This window comes from Asparagus officinalis, chromosome 6 (genome assembly GCF_001876935.1).
Source record: "Asparagus officinalis chromosome 6, Aspof.V1, whole genome shotgun sequence".
Taxonomy (NCBI): Eukaryota; Viridiplantae; Streptophyta; class Magnoliopsida; order Asparagales; family Asparagaceae; genus Asparagus; species Asparagus officinalis.
The window spans coordinates 7,385,028-7,412,247 of record NC_033799.1 but is presented as its reverse complement, the minus strand read 5'-3'; the positions used below and the strand labels follow the sequence as shown (position 1 = coordinate 7,412,247).

The window sequence follows — 27,220 nt, the reverse complement described above, 5'->3', positions numbered from 1 at the left end:
ATTGGGAGGTGGTTGGTTACAACAAAAACCCACTTTGAATGTAGTTTATACACAAATTGAAATTAAAGATGACTTTTGTATAATTACGCTATTTTTAATATGGTTTTTAGGGGAGAAACCCCTTTAATAAAAGTATTTAATCACTTATATTTAGCTTATTACAATCATATTAACCTCATGCACGTTTATTTCGCGGTGGGCATACTAATGGGCCTCATGGACTAAATGGTCTATATTAAATATCTTATCTTATTGTCTCTAGAGTTTTTTAAAGGTTAAATTAGTAATTAATTCCACCCATTTACCAAGAAGGTATTTTAATTAGGCAAACCTGTTTTAAGGCATTTTAATTGATTCAACTTACCAACAATACCATTTTTCTCGTCGGCGACTAGTTTTTCGATGAGAGCTCGTCACGTGCGTGGCACGTGATGACTTAAACTATTTTTTAGCTACTGATGTGGCACGGATTTTCTGACGTGGTGGTGTTTAAAGGCAGGAATTAACCCTCTAAAAATCCCAATTCACCCAAAATAGGACAGATCCGTGCCACATCAGTAGCTAAAAATCAGTTTAAATCATCACGTGCCACGCACGTGACGAGCTCTCGTCGGAAAACTGGTCGCCGACGAGAAAAATAGCCTTATTGGTAAGTTGAATCAATTAAAATGCCTTAAAGCAGGTTTACCTAATTAAAATAACTTCTTCGTAAATGGGATGAAATTAAAATACCAATATGGATATTTAGCCGTTTTTTAAAACACCATAGCACAATAAAAGACTGAATCATATGAAGTGATATTTTTTAGAGTTGATCCACATAGAGAAAATGTGGAGGAGTTGAGTCACATGAAGTTATTGTTATTGAGGCTTTGACACAATTTCCCATAAAAATAACAACTTGATAATTTAGTCCAAAAAGAATTGTACCACTTTCTTTCTTTCTCGTAGCCAAGTACATATTCTTTTGTTTGACTGGCTCCGCAACATGAATGATCAGAAGGCACTACAAGTTTTTGATTTTAAATTCCTTTTGGTTCTATTAACTTTTATCATCGCATCTATAAATTTCCTAGCCATGATTCCCAAAATATTCAAAAAAATAATGAGTACTCTACAGTAAAATACAGCTTGCACAGTAAAAAAACAAATAATGAGTATTCTGCACTAAAAAATACAACGGACTTTTTCCACAGTAGAAATAAACAATGAGTATTCCTATTAGATTTCTTTTCTGGCCTCGAGTCGCAGAAAAAGCAAAATATTCAATATCCACAAAGAGAACTACAGGCAAACGCACAAAACACATGAACTTGCATCTCAATGTGTAGGCTATAGATATGTCAATAGATATCTCAATATAGGCAAAAGCTTTTTAAAAAGAAGAAAAATAATTACCACCCAACTTCTCAAAAATAACATCTGCATATTTTGTTGACACAAAGGCGATCCTGTTAACTTCCACCCGAAACATCGTACGCTCCTACAAGAACGACAAAAGAACTCGAGATGTCAAGTAGTTCAAAATGCACACACAATCCTTCAGTAGTCATCGTCGTCATCATCAACCCTGGAGCTCGTAAGTGAAGCCAACTTCCTAGGTTTATGCCACCAAGTGGTCTGGGCGACGATGGCTCTCTCAAGCCAGTCCTCTCTGGTATCCACCGTCCTTGTAATGCTCTCCAAGAACCTCTCCCACTTGTCCATGGCTCGTCTCAGTCGCATGCTGGCACTAGCACCGAAGAGATACTTGATGTAGTCTCTTGCAAGTCGTGTCAGCTCGGCCCCTCTGATCAAGTAAATATACTGCAACCACGTAGTAGACGAGTCAATTCCCCCCAACAAAACAATGAAAAAGAAAAGAATGAACCTATATATGGAGCTCTTTATTGAATATTGTACACGTAGGTCAACCAATATTGTTTTTGTGGGTGCATACATGGGTGTACTAAAGAAAAATCCAACACATACTAAAGAAAAATCCAACACACCATCTTTCACTTTTACTTGAACAACTTTCAAGCAAGGAAAGTTTCAGCAATGCAACAGCAACATAAGCATGTCTTTGTATGATAACCTATAGGTTCTATAATCCAGTGCCAAATAAGGAAAATTGTATTTATAAAGGGAATTGATAGAGTGAAATGGCTGATAACCTCTTCAACCGAAATATGACTCAACTATTTAAGTTTTCCAGTCTCAGTATGTTGATTAATCTCCATCTGGTTTATAGCAACTTGGTAAAACTTAAAGTCATGTGAATTGTATTTGGGAAATAACTGGTCCCAAAGTCTTCAACATTGATTGCATAGCGTTTCTAATCCCACCGTGTTTATGTGGTTAGCCAGTCTTCTATAAATGAAGTATAGGCTCCTGTGGAATCCAAATCAGGTCCAAAGAATGCAGACAGGATTAGCAAAGTTTAAGATAAATTTGGAGAAACTCGTGTGTGCACTCGGATAAAAGAAAAGCCTTATTTCATGCTTGGTAAAACTTCCTCTACTAAGGATGGTCTGGGTTAAATTTATAATGTCACTCTGATTATCATGTAAAAATTGTATCCCATATAAATATTGAATATGATGTCTGTTTCAATATGAACAATTAACCTTCGCTACATCCAAATGAACACATTATATTGCATCTATTATCACAGATCCATAAAATATTTAGGATGAAGTCCCATCGTGTATGTTATTTGCTAATAAGATAGTATTAGTTAACAACACTAGAGGAGGGATAATTTCTAAAGTAGAGAAGTGGAGGCAACCTATCAAAACTAAAGGTTATAAAATTACATGGAAAGTATTTTTAGTAAAACTAAAAAAAAAAAAAAGAGCATATAGTACATATTGATGGTCAAAAAATATCCAAAAGAAATCACTTTCGTTATTTAGGATCAATAATTCGTAATCATGGTGAGATTGAGGATGATGTTGTCCATCAAATCAAATCGGGGTTGAAATGGAGGATTGCTTCGTGAGTTTTATATGATCGTAGAATACCTACGAGACTAAAAAGGAAATTTTATAGCACATTTTATAAGACCAATAATACTTTATAGATCAGAATGTTGGGAACAACATGGGTAGAAAATGAGTAGCAAAAATGATAATGTTACGATAGTCTTGTGGGTATACACTAAAAAATAGGATAAGAAATAAGTTAATCTAGTACTAAATTAGAGGTTGCTCTTACTGAGGATAAAATGAGATAGATTCGACTAAGGTAGTTAGGTCACGTACAATGGATACCTCTTAATGCACCAGTTAGAAAATAATAATAATATTATAGTTAATGAGGCAAAAAAATCTAAAGATAGACCTAAGAAAACTTGATTAGAAGCAATTAAGAAGGTTATTGGCTAACTTAATGGAGGAGAAGGTAAAAAATCGAATGAAATGGACGACTTGAGACACCTGGGACAAAGGTTCTTTTGTTGTTACCCACAACAACCTAATACTTAAGACATTCAACATGGGTATTTAGAGGCCTCTACCCGTTAAAACTTGGCCCTTTGGAGGCCATTCTCCAATAAAGATTCTTAAAACTGTCTATTAGATAAGGTGTTTTAGTATCTTTTCCTTTTAACTACCTCGAAAGTCCTTCAGATGTAGACTTGCCTCTAGTTTCCTACAATTAAAACATGTTCTAAAATGGTTATATGCAATGTTTTAAATATCAGCCGATAATATTGATTTATCGGTGAGTTATCGGCTTTGGACCCTAGCCACTAGGATAATTGCAATTTTATATCGGTTATCGTTTTGGGCTGTTTGTTGGCAAAAAATTGGCGATAAAGTCATATATTAGTCAAGTTTATCAGTAAAAAAAATCGGAATTATCACTCAAGTTATGTTTAGTTTGAGTTTGAATTTTAGGCAACGGGCTCATAACTAACACGCTATAAACCCAACCGGATTCACCCAAATACTAAAACCCAACCCTATCTTTTCCCAATTAAATTGATCCTAACGCCTTCTCTCAGTTGTTTCCCTCCCTTTGCAGTGTGTCCTAAAACCCCAAATTGACTTCGACTCACTCCTCCTACGCTCTCCATCAACCTCGACTCCCTCCTTTTTTCTCTCCTCCACTTCGCTCCTCCTCCATCTTTGCATTTATTCTCAACCAACTTCAAGTTTATACCTCAACTTCAAGTCTGACTTCAATCAAGTATTCGGTACTGAGCTCTCCATCGACTTTAATTTGAAGCTGGACTCTGGACTTTGAGATCACCATCTCTCTCCATTGACACTAATGAACGCCCTCGACTTCGACTCTAATATGTTTATAATTTGGGCAAGTATGGTTAGATTACATTTTAGGATATTTTATTATGTATGCACACCATGTCACCATCCAATATGACACCCCGATAAATACTACTTATCCCCGATATGTCCGCAATATCCGCTATCCAATATGGATATTCGCCGTCCGACAAATCCGCGATAACTGACATTTAAAACATTGGTTATATGTTCCTATGTGCCTGCTACTTGAGAGTGAAATGAAAGTTGAGTTTTTGGCTTTTTTTTGGCATACTTTCACAAGAGCCCGTTACTGTTTCCAAGTGCTATTTTGAGCACAGTGGTAATCCTCTTCACAACGTAGAAGACGTTCAGGGTTCAAATTTCACACAGCCTGTTCTCCAAAATAGCAGATACGTCTGCCCCCAAGAAGTCACCAAACCTTTTCAAAGAGATATGAAACCAACATATAACTGTATCCCCTGGTGTACAGAAGAGTATTGTTGATTTCCATGTTAAAAAATTATTACCGCCTATATCATGTATTTGTTGCTAAAAAAAATTAACGGAAGGAGTCTAATCACTATCTGCAATATAAATGATGATAGAAGCGATACTGAGATTTAGCGAAAACAATAAAATATGCAAACTTGTCAAAGGAGAAGTCTACTTACCACAAAAATAAAGCCAATAGTTGCCAAAACCACTTGAAGAAATTCATCAAGAATTCCAGAAAAGCCTTCATCCCCTTCGCCATCAGCACCATCACCTCCGTCTCCTCCCCCAGGACGACCTCCATCACCTCCGTCTCCATCAAATTCATTTTCACTCGTCCTCTTTTTAAGCCAATCTTGCACACTTTCCTCTTTTTTCATACCTCCCATAGCATTCTTCAGTGATTCCCACGGAAACCCCTGAATAAAATGCAAGAAACTCACATTATTAGAATAGAACAGCAAGACAGCATGAAGTACTTCACTAACGTTTCTTCAAATATCAAAATTTCCCCTTCTTTGGAAATTGGGCATAATACAATTTATAACACACGTTAAACTTAAATCCTCCATTTTGCTTAATAGGTTCTTTTAAAGAAAAGGTCTGGGCTAAAATTTATTGATAGTAAAGGATAATTGGTTTACAAAAATGAGAACACAGAGGGGTGGAGGTGTGAGAATACACTAGAAATTTGAATGAGACCATCTCCTTAATGCAGCAACCGAGCAACAAGATCAACCACCAACTCTACTAAATATGAGTAATATATGGTTAACTACATAAACCCATTTTCTACATTCAGCTATAAGCCACCCCCATCTATTAATTTTATTAATTTAACCAACATTCATGGCTACCGAATCATCCTGTATATTACAAAGCCTTCTAAAATAGTGGATTATAGTTTCGCACTAACTGACAATAAGCATATGAAAGTTCACCTAAATAACTTAATATAATCTTTATACCAAGAATAGAATTTTAACTTATCTCAAATAATTCTTCCCTTTATGCACGCTATAACCTTTACCAACAACATCTAAACGGTCAAGTTTCACAACACTACCATGAAATTTGTGGGGTGTTCCGCGCAAAATTACCATAAACTTTCAAAAAAAAAAAAACCATGAACTATTGGATACTGTTGCTAACGGCGTTAACGTCTTCGATAATACATCTGAACTACTCTTATTATATCTATCAACCCACAAGTGAGTAGTTTATTGACAAGAGTTCATGGTTGTTTTCACTAATAATTTTTTTTATGGTAGCCTCGCACGAAACACACTAACTTCATGATAATTTTGTGGTACTCACCCTTTTGAAATCCAAATCAAAGAAACACAATCACAGCATCCAAACAAAAGCGAAACGCGAGTAATTAGTTCGCATCACCTCGTTTTCGCTCTTCAAACCCCCTTTCGCAAAGCAAAGATGATTATTCCTACCGCTCCTCAGAGGAGTACAAACCAATCTCGGAAACTCTAGGTTCCGACCCTTCAAACTTCGTCGTGGATCAAAGTTTCTATAATTTGATGGGTCACTGCAACAAACCAACCTTTGAATATCCTCGTACCTTTTCCCTCTTCGAAAGGGACCTCCAAGTTTCACATTGGGCAAAAACGCGTTGGCTTGGGCGCAGCTCATCGTATAAACATCAATCTGAATGCCAGGAAACAAATAATTGATCAACTGGAGAAATTTTGGGATGGGATTGTAAAAATTTGGTAAAATTTAGAGAAAGAGAAAACCCTAGTTTTGAGATTACCTTTGGGATGAGATCACCGCCGGTGGGGATACGCAGGCGGAAGGAGAAAGAGAAAGAGATCGAAAGCAAAGAGTTAAAAAGAGAGCTGAAGATAAGGCTGGGGTGAATGAGGAGGACGGCGTTTATAACGGGTGGGCTATCGGTAAGCAGGTTCGGGTAATTTCGTATCCGAATCCGGATTCAATTGTTGCTTGTTGGGCACGGAAACTCGTACGTCATAACCGACATTTGTAAATATTTTTGGGCGAGATTTCTTTCTCTTATTGCTTTTATTCTCTCTTCTTTTTTAAAGTAATATCTAGATGCCTTTTCTACCTTGCACTAGTGGCATAATGAATTTGAAACCTAAGTATTTTTACATTTTAATATGAAGATTCGTTGTTAATGGTTTTCTTTTTGAATTTGCTATTTTGTAGAAAATAAAAACTCACAACATTGGACCTAAGAATAATGTTGGGGAATAGAGGAGAAGAGAACGGAAAAGATAGTGGGAAGGAGACGGTGGAATGAGGAGTAATCCGAAAAAATTAAAAGATTGAAGGGTCTATATGTAAAAATTACTTAATATATCACTTAAAAATTGTGCCGTTTGTCCCCGGAAATATCTACTTGTTCACTTTTTAGACTAGACTGGTAAAAAAAAATCACTTTTAAGGCTAAATTTGTATTTTAGCATATGCCAAAATTAAAGAACCACATAAACTTAAAATTGATCTGCGTATTAACCTTTCAGCGTTGAAAAAGTAATGGACCGCAACTCAAGTAACGAAAATCTCATTAGATCTGTAAAAATCTCAATAACAGATGATTTCATACATAGCTACTTTCTAGCAGAAACATTCGCATTCAATATTTCTCGACGCCTTGCGCTTTGTCGCTAAACAAACTAAGGCCTTAGACCTCAAAGCTATAGCACCAGGGGGGGGGGGGCGGGGGGGTCCGGGGTGTTAAATCTAAAGTAAGTATTTTACGAGACAAACTGGCTTCGTTAACTCACTAATCCCTATACCTAAAAGTTAAAAAGTTCAGCCTTCAAAAAACTGCATAATGCAAATGCTACTATCAAATTTAATTGAAGCAAATGGAATGAAAATTAGATGTCATAGCAGGGTCGAATTTACTTCCATCTCATTTCTGAAGCTTCACCCGTGCAATAGTAAGGTCAGAACTCCTCAATCTCAGGCCAGAATTCAGTCGAACCACCAGCACAAGCGCAAGAGCACCCTTGAATTCTTTCTTAACTAATTAATGAGGTCTACAATGTCTCCAGGAAAATTATGCCAACATCAAGAAACAATATGAATCTCTTCACAAACCATCAAAGTACGCAGTCAGAAACTCGACTTGATATGAGAGCATCATATAATTTAGGAGAAAAGATCAAAATGCAGAAGGCCTTTCTTTTCATTATACTCTCACGCGCAGCTTTAGGCATAACATCAAAGTTTCTGTTCTGGTACTTTACATATGAGACAACAAAAATGAACAGAAGATAGTTTCATTGATCCCTGTTCTGTTGTACCTTTGATCAAGCATGGCCTCTTCCATGAAAGCTCCAATGTTGTATAAATAATTGACTGCTCTAATCCTTTTGGTAGAATGATAGCACGAGATCGGTGTGTCCAGAGAAGAGCTGAGTGTCAACAAAGAGCTGCACATGCATGCGAAGGAAAAGAAAACTCAGGGAGATAATATGATGTGTGGTTCCGCTTCACCATTACATTTGAAAAGTCATAACATTTTTTCCCTTAAAAAGGAAGATGAGATACACACATTCAACAGGAAGAAGCATACTTTTTATTGTTGATTACATTGAAACTAGGAGCATGTATTTATTTTCTTAAATATGGTCAACAGCGATAAAGCTAATTATAACAAACCTTAACCAAATAAATGCTCAGTCTAAATTTAGAAGACTATAGAAGGGTGTGCAGATACAATCCTTGGTCAAGTATGATTACCTCCTTTCAAGTAAAACTTCTCATATACAAATAGTAAACTACGTGCACAGGTGAGAAATGGAAATGAGCTTACCCTCATGAAGGGTCTGTCACGATATGGGAAAGAATCAATAAAACTCTCCTTTAAAAGTAAGGATACCTAGAGATTGAGCAGAAAAAAGATAAATTAGATCCTGACCAACATAGAGTAAAAAAATTTTATATCAACTTCTCTCAATGGAAACAACAGCAAGAAAACATACGACCTCAACATTCAGGTTACCATCTAGATAAATATACTATCAAATAATATACACCACCAACATAAGTACTCAGTTAAGAGGAAGGTGCTTGGCAATAAAAAGAAACAAGAGATGTTGCCTTTTGATATAAAAGTAAAGACTCAGATGCAGGATAAACTCATAAGATGATAAGCATATGTGTATGTAGATATACAGATCTATGCATACAACATTATATTATATATTATCAAGAAAACGTGATATATTATAAAGCTAGAGGACTGACCTTATCATTATTTGATTGTACATTGGTGATAGTATGAGACCGTAAGTTTGAGCAAAGTGAATCTAGATAAGATCTAAGGACTGCTAAGAAACCTTTAGCAGCTTCAACCTGTATGACAAGAGAACAATGAATGAGGTTAATTATTAAATGAATAATAAAAAGGACTTGTACAGCAGTAACAGCATTACTACTTCGAAAAGTTTAGCGGATAGGCATAAATACCAATCAAGAAATACACGACACTTTCCTACTACTGATCAGACTAACATGCCTTATGGCAAACAAGTTTATACTAACTGCATAAATCTGAAAGCATATATTGTTGTATCATGTTACATAAATAAAAAACGGAGACAAGTAAACTGTTCAGCTACAAAGCATTTTCATTACCAGATCTGAAGGCACTGCTGTCGATATCTTATCATGAAATATTATGACATAAAGTAAAATGCAAATGTACAAATTGCAGAAGCAGGGTGCATAAGTTGAAACACCATGCCATATAAATTTATAAATAATGTAAATTAGAATTATTCTTGTCAGAAAGTATGTCTCTCAATAATATCATATCTTTGATAAGTATCATTCTTCACTATGGATTTGATATTTAAAACCTGTTATATAGAAGCTTGTTTCAATAAAGAAGAAATAGTAATAATATGAAAAACAAAAAATCAAATTCTTTCACCTAGTAATTCTCGCTGTTTTAATTAGAATATAATTATAATTCAGCTAAACAAAAACAAATGGTTTCTTGACATCTTCTCAATGCACAAGAAACTATCCTTATCAATCCATTAGCCAATTGAGGCTCAAACGGAGCCAATAACTGCAGCAAGCATTTATATTATATATCAAATGAAGAGAAATTCTGCACTTCTTAAACATAACTTGAATAATACGAAAAATATGAATGCATATTTGTAAGATATAGTAGAAATAGAGGAATACTTGTGCAACTATCAAATTTCTAACAGGAGTAAAAAAAACTCAAGAAGCACCTACCTGGACATCTGTGCACTCATAAACTGGCCTTCTTCTGGCTAGGTAGCTTTCACCCACAAGCTTTGTATGGTAGGGGCTTAAAGATGAAAACAACTCTTTATGTTGGGGTAATTGTGGCATGGAGGAAGATTTCACCTATTTATCCCATGGAATGAACATTGATCAGATTGCTTAATCTTACTACTGCAATGCGTTAGAAGATTAAATCTTGCGCGTTAATGATACAATGAATAATCACTATCTATCTCAACAAAGAAATCTTTGCCGGTCCCAGAAAAAATGAAAATAAAATGGAATCCATCACCAAGAGATAAATAATCCACTTAATAGATGTCAAAACTCCGCCAACAAATAATGCTACAACTCTGCAATGCTACAAGACTACAATGCTATAAGCAATTTATTCGTCTCACTTGAAATCAAAATAATTACTATCTGATGCCACACAGTTACTTTAATGATTGTAACTCACTAATTTGTATATATCAACCATAAGCAGTATCTAGCCCTTAGAGGTACTCACCTGATTCTTGTTAACATCAATAAGAACAACATTTGCCAACTTCGATTGCAGCTCGGGCGTCTTGTTTTTTATGCCAATCTATACATGCAAGATAATATTTAAATTCAGTTGAATGCAATATAACTGCAGAAAAAGATTGTCTCCACATGGTGCAATAAACTCCTGAGGTAAAGCTCATGATTTGTCCATTGAAAGGCATAATTAAAGATGCATAAACCACATATAAAAGTATATTTCCTAGAAAAAGGATATGAAAGGCGAAAAACTGAGGTAACAAATACATGTTAAAAGAACTATGTCAGAAGGTAAAACACAGTAAGGGGATTATAATCAAGATTTGAGAGCTGATGAAAAGAGTCAGTCATAAGGAGAAAAGATACCTATAAACTAGTAGTATAATGACAGGTAAGTAACAAGAGTTGGAACTCAATTAGGCTGCTAGAAAAAAAAACATCTTCAATAAGGCAATAAAAGAAATTGCAGTTTATAAGAAACTCACAACATAAGGCACAGGTGCATCCAGAAAATCCAGCATATCGTTTGGCAAAACCTACGATATAAATACAGATGTGCTCAACAAGGACAATTATATATATAGATAATGAAGTTCAGAAGCTGAAACAGAAGTCTTAATTAAAATAGATTCTTTTAGTTGGAGGAAATATTCATATATGACGAAACACCAGCACTTCAACGGTAGGTGAGATTGCATACTGGCATAAGAAGGCTCTCCCACTGATAGGGACGAATCAATGGAATTACTGACAAGACTGACGCAGATAGAACTCCCTGTTAGCATATCAGTCATTAGTTCGTGCTTAGAAAACAGATTACATAGAATGTGAATATATCTATCGATCAAGAAAATATTACACTTCAATCATTCTTTTTGTTATATTTTCTGATAATGATTTCACGAACATAGTATCTTTGTTCTTACATTTTAATTGTTATTCTTATCTTTTTGATAAGATGATAAGAGATTGGATCTGAGTAGTTTTTATTGATAGTTGAGATCTTATTTAATTAAGATCATGTAGTTAGTTGGTTCAGATTTGAGTAATTACAAAAGCGTTTGTAATTAGATTAGAGATCTTTGATTTTTGATAAGATCTAGATGAATGCATGTGATCCCTCCATATGGGTATGTGCATGTACATGCCTGCATGTCTGTGTACATGTATGTGATAGTTTCATCCCATACAGAATTACATCAAGAATGATATTCAATACTAATAGGTGATGACAATCAAACAAATGTATATGTTTCACTAAATATATTTGACTAGCACACATCAAAGTTCAGTAAAGTGCTGAAGGGATCATCATGAAACATTTCATATTTTGCAAATTGACATCGAATAACAAAGAATGTAGTTAAATTATTGAGAGTAAATGAGAGGGATGCTATAGTTTAAGATGCAAATGATTACCTCTAAAATCAGATTAAAATAAGAAAAGATAGAAAGATAAGACAAAGAGGGATTTATACCAAGTTAGAGCAAACTACAACAATCTGCTTCTCCAGTAGCGCCCCGGCAAACATCAACATTACCTGTTATAAAGCAATGGTGACATTTTTTCCAATACCACTTTTCAAACTTGTTAAATATAAAAGAATAAATTTAAGCATATGTGTACATGATTGCCGATGTCTAACACACATGCCGCTTCAAGTGTGTGCATTGAAATCATTTTAGGATTTGCTGCAAAGTAATGCGAGATATTTTGCCTATTGTGAGCTAAGAAGGCAATGTTGTCATTGTACTTATGTAACAGGTAGCTTCTCCCTCTTACTCCAGGTAATAGCTAACATATTAGGATCGAATCGATATTCTGACATGTAATAGATATTTTTAAAAACACTGACCTTGGACCTTTTGCTACAATCAAAATTTCACCTATCCACATTAAATCTAACCAAGTCCATGGATGCGATCCCGGAAGGTGGTGATATGAATTACTGTCCTGCTAGCTACTCTCTCAAAGTGGCCATCTGAACTATTTAGGAGCATGTCAATTTTATCCAAAGTTAGAAACCTAGAATGAGTAAAGGTTGCTGCCTGCTTAATGTCATCAGTCAACATCATTGTTCATGCATGAATAACTCACCAAGTTGTCATTCTGATTGTGACAAGGCTATGTACCAGGACAATTGTTTACCTCTCCCCCTATTCTCTTCATCATCTCCTTCATTATACACTTGTATAATTTATCTTGTGAAGCAATTTACCTACTACTTACATCATCAGCATCAATCTTCTGTTCTAACTTGAGAAGTCTTCTTTGAAAAACTTCTACAGATGTAGGTTCTCTACAATTGACAATTTCTTGAATGTAAGCAAACACTGTCCATAAAGGCCTACCAGACAAATTGACAAGTGGGAGATCATCCATATTAATCAAGCAGTTTAAGTTCATGCCATCAAGGAGAAAGGCAAAACTGTTTCTTGACCAAATTGATTGATGGATATAACCTCCAAAGATTAGCTTCTAAAATATTACACATTTGATGCTGTAGCTTGCTGAATAATTGACACTATGGAAGGTCAATAAATATGTCAGAAGCTCAATAAAGATGTCAGCATGTTTCTCCAGTAAAAAGGTCCCAAATTTGATATACTGAACAACCATATTGGGGACATTCAGCATGAAATCCTATCTGTTCCATAGAAATAGATACCACAGGCCAGGGAAATAACAACACATAGTGGAGAATATTTTCTCAATGAACTTAACACTGGCTTCATAAGATCTACATGATGGACAAACGGGAGTAGACAGCAATGACGAAAGGCCGCGACTTAGATAGCGATTTAGATACAAGGCAGACCAAAAAGTTAGTAAAATTTTAGCATATAATCCTTTCTAGTTAGCAACAATGGTTAGAAATTGGGGGTAATTAAATGGTTCCTTCTATAATGGTTACTCACATGCTCAAGCCTCAAGTTACCACATATGCACGCAACTGTCCATACAGAGAGAGCAGCAGCCTCCTCCTCTGCCAATTGTGCACCATATGCCTGAAAAAGAATACCAAAAGCATCAAATTTGAAATATAAATTGAAGTACGTATTGGAATTGTGTGGTAAAGGTATCGCATTAATAGACCAACATGAAACAAATCGAATAGTAGTAATTGTACCTCAGCCATTTTTAAGCTGGTATTGCAAGATCTAAGATCAATGGAGGATCCAGCAATATGAAGAACTGTTTCACCAGGCCTTTGAAACTCAACAGGATGAAGATGTTCCAAAGGTTGAAAAGTAAGTGTGGAACCTCTGGAAGGGCATTGCAATCGGTAATATTCGCAAATTATTTGCAAGGACCCGTGACTATTTGCCTAGAAATTTAAACAACTAAATCAATTACAGCAAAAGGGAGTCAAAACTGAAAGCGGATAAATATCCTCATACAAACCAAAAAAGGATGCAAAAAGCCTCTATGTGCAAGAGTCAAACCTTTGCCCAGTTAAGAATCTCATTTTGAACATTTGAATCTTCCTGCCCAGAAGAAGATGGCTCATTGATCTCCGTCTCATCCATATCACTCCTAAAATGTCGGTCTTCACTAGAAAAGCCCTGCAGGCTACATTAATAAGCAACACAGAAATTATTTGTTAGTCCACCAACTTGGTTTTAAAAAGAAAAGAAATCATTGGAAGATGACAACCCTGATAGGAGAAAATCAAGTGGGGTTAGGCAATAATTTTGATACCCTTTCAGAAAGGGAGATCCTTGAATAAATTAAGGAACCTCTTAGAAATCAAAGGGTTACACATTGTTGGGAGGGGTTACACAGCAAGTAGGGTGTAAATGGAGCGAGTAGCCTAACACCTTGATCCAAAACTATTATAGGGTACTTGAATCATAAAAATATAATGATAGCATTACTATCAAATCAAATGGAAAGAATTTGAATTAGGATAATTCCTGGATCCACTGGGGTATCCATATCGTACAAAGATTAAAATCACAAGAAATTCTACATAAGCTCCAAAGTTTTCAATCATATTCAAGAGCATAGTTACTTATCCAAATTAAGAAACGCTTGTATATAATTTATACTATTTTTGGGTTTCTAAGGTAGTGGTTTCCGAAACCTAGATAATTTAAAATGGGCCTTCCAAAGACAATATTTTGAGAAAAATCCCCCAAATCCTTTAGGTTGTAACAAATAGACACCCAAAATAATATAGTCCACTGATCAACTAATTATCGTGCTCTATTTAAGTATACTATTAGAACAAATGATGAGGGTGATTCATCCAAGGGCCAAAATACTCCAAGTAGACAAGGTATATAAACTTTACCTGGAGAAGGGTTCAGATCTTTCATGCTGGTAATGCTGGATAAGTGGCAAAACAGCATTTGGAAGATGCGTTTGAGATGGTTTGTTTTCCATGGTTTCATTAAAATAGTCATTATGACCATTTTGCATGGTAGGTCCAGACTCTGCAACCTCCTGTCTTGGTTCTAAATTACTGTCAATAGTTGTGTTATTCTTGCCGTCTTTCTCAGAATTGATTTCTTCTCTAGGCAGCTGGTTACTCACAGAACCACCGTCAGACGACTCCTGCACGGGAGAATCATCCATAGTTGGCTCAGAACATTCAGTCGAGCCCTTTAAATCCTCAGCAGCTAGTTTATCCTGTTGAGTATCTACAGAGTTTTCAAGTGCATTGTCATCCTCATATTTTTCTTCCAAAGACAGCAAATTCAACAATTCAATGCCTTGTGACAATCCTTCATATCTTTCTTCAGTGAAGATGCTGCAGGCAAAAGAAGAGGCATGTCAACATATATGTTATCATTTAAGAAGGAAAATTGTGCTCCAAAACATTTCTATAAGAAGTCTGACTATACTGCTTTCTCTGAAGACAATCTGCTTTGATTTATGCATAAATAGTACCTCTAACTTTTGTATTTTATAATAGCAGAATTTACATGTCAAACAAGCAAATGTCAATGTGGAAAGCAAAAAAGAATATTGATCATAGACTACATGCTAACAAATTGTTATCCAATACCCAACGTAAGTATTAAAGACCACAACGACAAGAGAAGAAGAGCATACTACATATATATTATGACAAGTACCAACTGCAAAGAAAGAGAAGGCAGAGAAAGAGAGATTTTCTTGAGGCAACAAAAGATAGAAAAAGAAAAAACAAAATTTGCCTCTAAATTTTGGTTTTACCTTTTCAGTATATTAAAATGCAAGTCAAAAAATGGAAGCCTTGACAGAATGCAATAGCAGCGAGGTGTAGTTAGTATATGACGGCTCAATGGAGCAGAGAATTTTTGCTCTCCTGAAAGCCTTGAAACCAAAATTGAAGGCCTTTTTATTATTTCTTCTATCAGAAAACAGCATCCATACAAAGTTGAATTATCAGCCACCTGAAAAAATTATGAAACTAGATGTTAGAAGGCCTTTCTTGCCAGATGCTATGATACCAAAAGGGAGGTTTTCTATGAAACTAGTTTAAAGATAAGAGCATGCGTCTCCAATATAGCCATAGGAAAGCTCAGCAAAACATGATGATTTAAGCAACAATAAGCATGTAAACTAAGAGACAAATATAAGAATGCACACAATCAATCTTTCAGCAAGCTGATCTGACAATTCTCCCATGAAATATTGCACATACTACATACAGTAATTGGAGGAGACGTGTAAGTACTATTCCAGTTACACTTATAAGTTTAGAAGGATAATTTCAGACAACCCCCTCTTCCCATTAATTGAGGGTAATACATGCTAATAAATGAGATGAGGGGCGATTAAGTCCTACCGAAGTTATAGATGATGCAATGTACCCTAAATTTAAAGTTGAAACTAAAAATAAAACTTAAACAGTAAAATTGTTTTTTGGCAAACAGAGAGCATAGGATACTAACTACTAAGTTTATGCATGCATATGTTTCAGCCTTTTAGGAGATCAAAAGTTTGGAGCATTGTAAATTGTAAACGGCGGACATAGATGGACATGTATGTTGTTGCATCCAACAATGATAACACCACCAAATTTAGGTAGGGGAGAAGTACCTAAAATCAGAAAGAAATTCTATTACCAGATTTACAATCGCAAACTCACCTGAAAATAGGAAACAACAGTTCCAGACAATTTTGAAAACCTTAGTTCCAAGGTCACTACATCCTTAAGTCTATACATATGTATTGTTGAGGAGAATAAAGGTCTTGAGTTTTGAAAAATAATAATGAGATCATTATTATTTTTCAAATTCATGTGTTACTTAAATTTAAATTGCTATTGTATTTTAAAGTTTCTTTTATTATAAATTGAAAATAGCTTGTTTTTCACTACACTCAAACCGCCCTTTTAAATCATAGTTTTTAACTTGCCCTTTTAAATCATAGTTTTTAACTTGAATATAGGCTGAAGCAAACCTGACCCATGTCTAACGAGTTTCAATAAATGGACATCAAGCGTAGGATATACATCCAAGAAGTGTATGCGAACTGTTTTAATCCAAAGAGTGCCCATGAAATTTGGTACGAGTATGGGTAAGGCTTCATCGTAGAAGTACTTGGCGAACATAGCAACCAACAATGGTAACACCAAATTTGGGTAGAGAGTAGTAGATAAAATCAGAAACAAATTCTATTACAGAGTTACTATGGCAAATTCACCTGAAAATAGGAGACAACGGTCCCATACAATTTTTAAAACCATGGTTCCAAAGTTCATCCTCACTCAGGTGCTTTTCAAGAGCCTTCACTTATCTATACCAAAGGTTTTCCTCTGGTGAGATCTAAGAGTGCTTGTAGATATAGATACAAAACAAAAGAAGGGAATATGATCGAGCTGCAGTAAGTAAATTCTGCAACCAGACTTGCAACAAGCAAAATTTCGAATCACATAACATTGGTATATAAGTTTACTATTACACTCCATGTCTTAAACAAATATATAGAATTAATTGACCTTCAGCAAGTATACTATCTACTGCAGCAGAACAACAATGTGAATTAAAATGACAGATAAGTTAGACAAAGGTAAGCATAAATACCTGTAAGCGAAATACAAAAGACACATCACTTTGCTTTAGTTGTTCCTGCGATATTAGATACACAATTAGTTGCATGACTCAGCAAAACATCAAAGCAAATAACAAATCATAAACACTCAAATAGAACTAACTGTTATGAAGGTTAAGGAGACAAAATGCTATCTACAGAAATAAGAAGTGAAAGAAAGAACATGCATTCAGAAAGACGTTTTACCTGTCCAACAAGTATTTGATTTAGCTCACTCAAGGAAGGAGTTCTTTCCACAGCTCGAACCTAGAAAAACCGGAATAATAATTTAGATATTATAATCGGAAGTTAATCTTCCAACGTGTGTAGAATGTATATAACAAATAAATTTGCACTTATATACCCCCATTTGAATTTGGTAGCAAGAAAATATCCTAAAGTTTTTTAAATTTGCACTTATGTACCCTCACTTTTTGGTAGAACTTATATACCCTAGAGTTTTTAAATCTGGCACTTAAATACCCGAAAGTTTTTAAACCTGGCACTTTAATACCTCAAGTTTGCATACCTGAGGGTATTTATGTGTAAATTTTAAAAACTTTAGGGTTTAAATACTAATTGTAAAAACTTTAGGGCATTTAAGTGCCGCCAAAAAAAGTCAGGGCATATAAGTGCAAGTGTAAAAAACTTTAGGGTATAGTTTTGCTACCAAATAAACATTGGGTTATATAAGTGAAAAGTAGGTGAAACAATAGGATCTGTAAGTGCTATTTAGCCAAATAAATATGATCAACCTGAGAGACAAGCCTATCAATCTCACAGTGAAGATATTCAAAATTGTCAATCAAGCAAATGAAGGCACTAACTAGAGCGTGAGAAACAATGCACGCGTGGATTCTGTAGTAATTTCATTATTGTAACGCTAATTCTTCAAGGTTGGAATTTGATTGCATGGAGTCACTTATTGCCCCTCTAGATGTTGCAAAATTCATCTCATACACCCATCCTTTATAATAAATGAGAAACTGTACACTCCTCCAGTTGCAGGTGTTCAAAATCTAAGACTCTTATGGAATTATTCAAACTTCAACTTTTATTACTTCAAATCCGTGTTCTTAAATGACATCTCTTGTAGCCACTTTATTTACTTTGCTATTCTTTTTTTTTCACTCTCAAATTTAACTTCATCCTGTGTTGTTTTTGACCAAAGGGAAGCTTCTAAAGCTGCCTCGTTAACATTACTAAGTATAAAGGAAACAAATTAGTATTTAACATTGTTAAGGAAAGATCAGTCATCCTTTATCAAGATATGTAATCCTGTTCTAATTTTAGTCATTATATAATTGCCATCGTGATATCACGGCCAACTATCTACGACCAGTTGTCCATGTTCTTCACTAAGCCTACCTACCAGAAGAAAACATCCACAAATGTCTTAAGCTTTTACAGATTTTCCATTTAGGCATTGCATCAATGTATCTTTTCCATTTAGGCATTGCATCAATGTATCTTTACGTTTCTTGTTTATTTTGACCAATACTTGGTACTCACAAGGAGCCTTCATATTTATGTTTATCATTGTCATGGAGATTTTTCTTAATTTCTATATTGGTTTTATTAGGTAAGCAATTTCTTATTTGCCAACTTTTTCCAATTTTTTGTTTGCTTCTTCTATTGTCCATTTCTTTTTTTTTAGAAAATGATTTCTCCCCCTAAACCATTGAAGCCTATGCGGCTATGCCTCACCTTGTTGTCTTTACTTTCCACAATATTGGCCTCGAGCATTTTCTTCCTGCAGTACCAGACTGCACCTACTTGCTTGTTCTCTAGCCGCTTGCTAATTTTGTTATTTATCAGGCTACCTCTATGTGCCTCTAATATCCTCTCCCCCGTTGTCACAGATGAATATCCTGCCTCATGTCAACATAGCTAAAGAACTTGTGCTTTAATCTGAGCACTATATTGTGCAGTCTTTTCATTGTGCTACCTCATGCCTGATAAGGCAAGGACCAGTATCGTTTCCGTTCATTACTTTGGACTTGCAATACAACAACTTTAAACAAACTGCCATTTCAATATTCCCTTATGATGCCTTTCCGTCCATTTAAACAAAGTGCTGATTCAAAACAGACTGCTGATTCACTATAGCTATAGGATGACCATGATCCATTGTAATACTTTTTTGAGTTTTTCTTTTACTGCTTAATCCTATGTCTATCTCTTTTTCTCTCCATTCCCTTTCCTATTATGGTAGGCTTGGAGAGGGGATGTTGTAGTATTAAAATCCAAACAACGTCTCTTCCCTGATTTCCATTTTAACAGATGTGGCCTTGTTATCAGCATTGTTTTCTCTAGTTCAATTTGCGGGTAGTGGGCATATGGTTCCAATCATTGTTCTTAAGTATATACACTTAACATATATGAATTTTATTTTGTCGCATCTTTAGACACAAACAAATTGATGTAACCTCATCAGTCATCAAGGTTATATTGGCTAAATACTTCCTGAACTTCTTTTGTGGGAAGCTGTACCTATTTACTTATAGCAAGATTGTCGCGTCTGACTTCCTTTCCAAGGAAACTATACAGTTATTACTTATTAGGGTGGAGACGTCTAAACACTACAGGCAGGACATTCAACATAACCTATTTGTAGCTACTAAGCAGTGTGTTTTACATGGTCAGCATTCTTCAGTTAATAATACTAAATTGTAGTAATTGTAAGTGAAACAAGTCATTTTTCATACTGACCAATTAGGGTAAATATTGTCAGAGGACTAATTGATGTTAAATTCTACACAGTATTAAAAGTGTTGGGTCTCATGACAATCGTGGTATCTGAATGATAAGAAGTAATAACTGCCAAGGAAAGAACATAACAGCTCCTACAAGGCATAGCGCATGGAAGTGCCAAAAGTATGGTAGAGTAGTATAATCCCACAATGTGATAGGTCAGAAGGGAAAATATAATCCTTTTCTTTCCTCATTCAAGAGAACACTTCTTCAATAATATAAATTTACACACAGCCAAAACTGCAGTACATAAAAATAAGGACTACACATGCATTATACGAGGTCCAGAAGAACAATATACTCATTATTTTTTTCAACAAAATACTCATTATGAAAATGATAAAACAATAACAAAAGAAAAATGTCACAGAATTAAATACCAAACCTCCACTCCAGCAGGAAAGCAAAAAGAAAGGAGATCCTTGTATTTGAGAGGTAGCTTCTTTTCTGGAGGATATACAAATAGAACCTAAAATTCGAGTGTACAGAAATCAGCCTTAAATAATATAATTTACTCTAGCATTCTTCACAGCAAGAGTAGTCAAAATATTCCATAACAGAAAAACCAAGTAGCATACATAAATTGCAATTGTAAAATATCATCAAAAGCATTCTAAGGAAATGTAACAGTTATACCATACCACAGAAGAAGAAAAAGGAAAAAACTTCTTGAGTCTTTCTAAATATACGATGAAAATATCATCATTCTATGGTCACAACACAAGTGACCATCAAGTATTCTCAAAAGGTTGCAAATGAAAGAAAAACTGCCCATTGAAGGGTTATTCTTTTCCAATAATTTTTTACAAACAGCTCCTAAAATAGATATGAAATTTCTTGTGATGTTAAGATCACTATGGAAATAGCCATGATACAAGGACTCACTGAACTATCAGAAGAACAATGACTTGTGTGCTAAAAATCCTAATATTAGAAAAACAATAGTGAATAAATCTGAAGCCAACTCAAACTTTGCATCATTGCAGTTACAGATAAGGACCTGAGGATCAAGATCTAGATCAGCATGAACTTGATGGTGGTGATTCAATATGCTTCTAGATTTCTTCGTATCTTCATTGTTCCTTTCCAAGAGCTGTTTTTGTAATTCTTGAACATTTGTGTTAGGATGGAGTCCAACCACCACCATGCTTTCAAAAAGCCTCGATGGTTCCTTGACAGACCTGTGATCCTGCTCATACAAACCTCATATATGAACATAAAAGAAAATTCTGGAGCACACATATTATCAAATATTCATAAGATATGTCAAACACTAAATTAAGCAAAAGAGTAACAGATAAGCACAACAGTCATTGAATCAAGACAAAGTGAGAGAATTTGAATAATAAATGCTATTGTAAAAGACTATGAAATGGCGACAATGAAATGGCAGACTTGGCTTTGTGTTATTCTTCACCATGCAAAGTAGTTTCCTCTTAAATTAAAAAAAAATGAAATTCTGACTAATCCCAATTCTCTGTCAATGATGCTTAATTGTTTATTTACTCAATTATAATTGAGCCAAATAAGGAATTGGGAGAATACTACTTGAAAGTTGAATTCCAAGGACACAACAGAAATCTTTTGAGAATGTAAATTGAGTGTTGTGGCCAGCTTTAGAAACTTGGTATCCATCTCAAAGCATTGTACATAGCACTTGATCGACCACAGAGACCACTACACAAAGAATACAGAGGTGATATGCTAGAAGAATATATAGATACCTTTTCAAAAGGATATAAGTAATTATAGTGAAAATTGCAAGCCCTCAGGCTGAAAAAATGGCAGGAATTACTAAGGTCAATCTGTAGTTATATCACAGCAGCAAGGTGATAACCTTTCTGTCACAAACCAATCAGGCAGATACTAAATTAGATGCATCCAATCGTGAGGAATGACGTTATCAAATTGTTAATGAATATATTACGGAGATCTATGATGCTATAGTTACATTAGGAATATGTGGTTGAGAGATACCAGGGATGTGATTGAGAGAATAAAGTAATATGCTAAAAATATGTTTAGCATATTCCTAATAATATGTAACATATGTTTATTTGCACTTAGTATAAATATAAGAGATGAGCTCTAGATAGTCCCTCGTTTTTTTAATTAATTAATTTCAACATGGAATCAAAGCCACGTAAACCCTAGCCTTCACAAAATCCTAGATCCTCACAAACCCTAGCCCCCAATCTCCCACCATCAAACTCCTCCCTCTGCCTTACAACCTACCTTCTTTCCTATGATAGGTTACGGTGAACAGTGAAGCAAAGACTGTTCATCATGAACAGTACCACAGATTCTTGTCCATCTTGCTTTCAATGGCTTTGTTAATGATTAGGATTGTCATTATTATTAGTAGTAATCATCCTCGATGTATATGTTCTCCTTACCACCTGTGTCGCCTCGATTACCCTTCGTTCACTGCATATTCAACTTGTAGATGCCACCACCACCGGTTGTATTCTAGAAACCTTCACTACCGATAAAGAGTTTGTTTGGTTGATCCGTGAAGATGATCGTTTGTTTAGTTGATCCTGGAAGAGGATCGTTTGTTTGGTTGATGCGTGAAGAAAATTATTTATTTGTTGATATGTGAAGAGGACCGTTTATTTGGTAGATTCACGAGAAGGATCGTTTGTTTGTTAGATCCTTGAAAGGATCAATTATTTGGCAGATGCCTAAAGAAGGATCATTTGTTGATCCCGATGAAGATCATTTGTTTGGTGGATCCTTGAGGAGGATCATTTATTTGGTGAATCTCTAGAGATGATTCGCTTGGTGATCTCTGGTGAGGATCGCTTATTTGGTAGTTCTCTAGAGAAAATCATTTCGTTTGGTCGATCTGTGAAGAAGATTGAGGTATCACATTTGGTGATATTGATTGAGGTTGTTTGTGGTGAAAGACATTCAACTAGAAAACTAGAAGATAAAGACAACTACGATGAGAAAGGTCACACAAAAGATTTTAACCTTTTAAGTCGTGTCACAAATTGGAGAGACTATATCTTGTTTGTAACAAGCTGAACATGTATATCATACATGCTCCAGCTTGAGGGGGAGTGTTAATGAATATGTTATGAAGATCTATGATGTTCTAATTATACTAGAAATAATATATTAGGAATATATGGTTGAGAGATATTAGGGATGTGATTGAGAGAATAAAGTAATATGCTAAGAATATGTTTAGCATATTCCTAATAATATGTAACATGTGTTTATTTGCTCTTAGTATAAATATAAGAGATCAATAGAGCTCTAGATAAAGTCCATGGTTTCCCTCAGAATTAATTTCAACATCAATCTCAGAATTAATTTCAACATCAATCAAGAGGGAGAATCACAAGAATCTATTGTTTTCAACCACAGTTATAGGGATAACTATATTCACCATGAGATGTTTCCTACTGAGAGTTGTACATCTTATAGGTGGATGTTTTATTTTATAAGCTACTACAGCATGCAAATTAAATCCTAGAAAAAAGTCATCATGTGATTTGTGTGCATGTTCACAAATGTCAAAGTACCCATTTATGAGAAATTACCATGTCTATTTGGATAGATCTCCTCCAACAGGGTTAGAGTTAAGGATTCAACCTTGGGTTGAGTTAGGTCCAACTATCAACTTGAATTGCCTTACCCCCACGTAGTTCACCCCTCTCCTATACTACATAAAAGAAAATTGGAGACAGTTATATTTTAATTGTAGACGGACAGTCTTATAACTCAAGTGTGCAACTTTTCTGCAGTTCACTGCCTACTTTGACTACAATTTACAAAATCACTGAAAACCAAAAAGAATTTAATGCTAATTCAATTCTAGTGTTTGATGAATCATGTTATATAGTTGTTAAATAATGAAAGCTCTAGTCTGTAAGTGAAAGAAGCTCTGTAGATGCTAATTATCTTATTACCAAAATACAGGGAAGAAAGTGAATACCAGATATTCCATCTGAGACCTTGCCCACTGACGTTTCTGACTGGTTAGGATCTCAGGATTGTAGGTAGCCCTCTTCACTTCAGGTGAAGGTGATAAACCTTTTAACATCCGCGCAACCTGTAATTGCAGCCTCTTAAGTGGGCTACCAGCATCATCATCCCTAGATGAGAAAACTACAGACGGACGTGGTGAACGAATTGTTCCAGGAGATGTTGCAGCTGCAACAGCTCTTTCAACGTCTTCGTTTGTTTGCACAAATAATGAAGGACCTGATCCAGGGCTACCAGTATCTCCATTGTTATTCATGCTGATTGTTTCTATGAATTTCAAGAACCCCTTCAAATCACGAAAAAAAAAAGTTAAGTTACAAGAATTGCACATCATAATGTCTATGTACATCTAATCAAATCGTAAATAGAGGACAAATTGCTCTCGTGATTCGTGAGAAATTATTATAGGAAATGGCAATAAAATACTAACTATTGATCCAATGTTAAACCTTGAAAACATTAGTAAACATGTTGACATCGCAAGTAAACTGTCTAAGCCTCAAGTGACAAAAGATTAATTCCTTCCCTAGATTTTAGATATACTTTAAGGGTAAACCATGAGGTATGTAGTCTGAGAATGACATTAGTGACTGAGTGCACATAGAATATTTATAGAACCTGTGGAGCTAATTGCAGTCTTGTCGACGTAACTGGAAATAAAATCTTATGGTCAGTGAGGAGTATCTAATGCTAAATTTGTTCAGTAAGAAACTCAATTATGTTGGGATGAGGGTAAAAATGTATGATCAGTATACATTTTCAAATTTCATGATGACTCGCTGCTCAAAAGACAGCTCCTCTTGACTTTCCAACGAAATATGCAGATTCATGCTTCTATCCTTAGTTCATGTTTCCAACGTTTCATGGTTTCTGCTAGGTGCATATTACAGCTTCCAATGTTGCTCATGACATCTTTCGTCCCGGAAATGATTGAGTAGTGTGAATCAGAACAATATGCACCCTCCTGCTAATCATGGGCTCAGATTTTGATCCCATTCGACTACGTATAGCTAATAATGGCATCTTTCCCTTGGTCCATTCATGTGCAAGGTGCAAGTATACTCCCAGAGAAATAGAACAAGGGGGCTAGTAGTCTAACACCTAATTGCTTAACTTTTCTTGGCTAATTTTGTATTCTGCCTCTGTATAAAACCCAGATGACCGTCAAGAACTTTGATTATTCCCCAAAAAAGTGCAGTCTGATCGTTCGGTTAGCCTACAAACAGCAGAGCATGCAGACTACAGATATTTGCGAATATAGATGCTCATTTTCTAGACGATGACTGTCATTTTAGTTTAGACCAAAAATCAAAGATTGCCAGCCATATTCGCGAATGATTGATCTACACCCAGGAAATGAAAGCAAGATTGTCCCCGGCAACTCAATTGGGCTCACAAACTCTATTTAAGGCTCATTAAACTCACAAACAGACGTAATCACTCCCTAACAACTAAAAAATCATACTTTCAGTTCAACCTCCTCCTCTGCCATCCATTCTACCCACTTCAACACAATAGTTAGTGATTGGCAACAAGGCGTCCTATACTCCTATTTCACTTAGTAGCTACAGTAGCTCCCAACACTAAAATCAAGACTCAGCAAAAAGAATCATTCAGCTCGTAGCTATAATCTAACATCCAAATTGAACGGTTCGAGCTTAACCTAATCAACTCCTTTCAACGTCCGAACTCACTTTAAGCAAAGATTCCCCAAAAAAACAAGGCGAAAAATGAATCAAGAATCCCAACCAAATAATAAAAAAAAAATTCTTGAAATTCTTGATTCGGATAACGATTGGAGCTCAGCTATCTGTCAGAAAAGATTAATCGAAACAAAAATAGAAAAAAAAATGGACAAAAATCGGCTGAAAAAAAGCTATTTAACATCGAAAGGGATAAGAATCGCTCACTGATGAATAATACTACGGAGCCGCCGAGGGCTCGCTCCCTCTTTTTCCTGCGAACTGATCAGAACGAAAGAAGGAAAAAGGCGCTGTAAGATTATAATAATATCATTATTTTATTCAATAAATATTAGCCCAACACAATTTTTCTCTTCTAACCCCGCGATTCGCTGTAAGCAACAGTCTTAATACGGCACCATGCAATTGCCCCCAGCCGCTGGACGCGTGTCTCTTTTGGGTGGGCCCCACGCCGCTGTGGTCAGCTCACCGCCCACCCACGCTTTCCTCGGCGAATTCCTCGGAAATGGAGCGGGGCTTTTGCCCCCCCGGTGAGCCGCCGGGCGGTGACGGGAACAGGCCGGTGAGCAAGACGACAAGGAGCAACAAAACGTGGAAAGGAGCCCCTTTTTTATTTTTCTGCGTGGGGTCGTGCATAGATGTTTTATGCGGTTGTTTAAGGAGACTAGCTTTTTTTTTTTTTATGTTAAGATTAAGATTAATGGGGTTTATGATTTGTGGCCATGCGGAGATCATGATGGGTTCATGGGGACTGCATAGATGACATGAATACTGCTGAAGCATATATTAATCTGCATGAAAATAGTTGATTAAACTAATTAAGGGAGGTGTGACTCGTCAGATCGTTTTATAGTGACTGGTCCGTTTTATTAGATTAAATAAGAGATTTTCAAAATAATTCCAATCCAACCTTTTTTTTTTTTTGAAAATAAATCTTATTTCGTTTTTATTACAGAAACAGATTCACTTTTTAGTCATGTCTAAAGATTTATGAATGAACACGGGCTTTTAATTGATAGAAATTATAATAAAGAACAAAAATTTGTTAAATATTCTAGTCGGCCATCAATATACCGTAAAAGAACGTGTAGATCGATTTTTCATTTAGTTCCACTACAGACACCAAAACCAACTTTATCTGATCATTATAGTATATAAGCAATTACCTATAACTAAACTTTTTGTTAGATAACAAAAAAAAATTAATGAAAAGTTTT

General features: G+C 35.4%; 2 protein-coding genes across 2 annotated transcripts; both read right to left on the bottom strand.

Annotated features, from left to right (window-relative positions):
* Positions 1,197–6,677, bottom strand: LOC109844784. The gene is made up of 4 exons (XM_020413914.1): positions 6,514–6,677; positions 6,141–6,407; positions 4,925–5,164; positions 1,197–1,806 (listed from the first exon to the last, which is right to left on the bottom strand). The coding sequence occupies exons 2-4, from the start codon at positions 6,390–6,392 to the stop codon at positions 1,543–1,545; spliced, it is 756 nt and encodes a 251-aa protein (XP_020269503.1). The 5' UTR covers positions 6,393–6,407; positions 6,514–6,677; the 3' UTR covers positions 1,197–1,542.
* LOC109844208 lies at positions 7,880–26,313 on the bottom strand. The gene is made up of 19 exons (XM_020413173.1): positions 26,211–26,313; positions 24,251–24,586; positions 21,305–21,493; positions 20,690–20,773; positions 17,758–17,817; positions 17,544–17,588; positions 15,709–15,908; positions 14,822–15,280; positions 13,971–14,097; positions 13,655–13,852; positions 13,443–13,532; positions 12,002–12,064; positions 11,224–11,298; positions 11,009–11,059; positions 10,510–10,587; positions 9,987–10,121; positions 8,982–9,089; positions 8,548–8,613; positions 7,880–8,164 (listed from the first exon to the last, which is right to left on the bottom strand). The coding sequence occupies exons 2-19, from the start codon at positions 24,554–24,556 to the stop codon at positions 8,096–8,098; spliced, it is 2,403 nt and encodes an 800-aa protein (XP_020268762.1). The 5' UTR covers positions 24,557–24,586; positions 26,211–26,313; the 3' UTR covers positions 7,880–8,095.

What these genes read in the sequence shown, in the direction of transcription:
- LOC109844208 (XM_020413173.1), bottom strand. Translation starts at nt 24,556, where the DNA reads ATGAATAACAATGGAGATACTGGTAGCCCTGGATCAGGTCCTTCATTA. An exon ending in GTAACTTGAGGCTTGAGCAT is followed by an intron (nt 12,065 to 13,442) that starts GTGAGTAACCAT and finishes GCTTTATAACAG; the next exon opens with GTAATGTTGATGTTTGCCGG. An exon ending in TTGTAGTTTGCTCTAACTTG is followed by an intron (nt 11,299 to 12,001) that starts GTATAAATCCCT and finishes ATATGCTAACAG; the next exon opens with GGAGTTCTATCTGCGTCAGT.
- LOC109844784 (XM_020413914.1), bottom strand. Translation starts at nt 6,392, where the DNA reads ATGAGCTGCGCCCAAGCCAACGCGTTTTTGCCCAATGTGAAACTTGGA. An exon ending in GTTTGAAGAGCGAAAACGAG is followed by an intron (nt 5,165 to 6,140) that starts GTGATGCGAACT and finishes CATTTTATTCAG; the next exon opens with GGGTTTCCGTGGGAATCACT. An exon ending in CTATTGGCTTTATTTTTGTG is followed by an intron (nt 1,807 to 4,924) that starts GTAAGTAGACTT and finishes ACGTGGTTGCAG; the next exon opens with TATATTTACTTGATCAGAGG.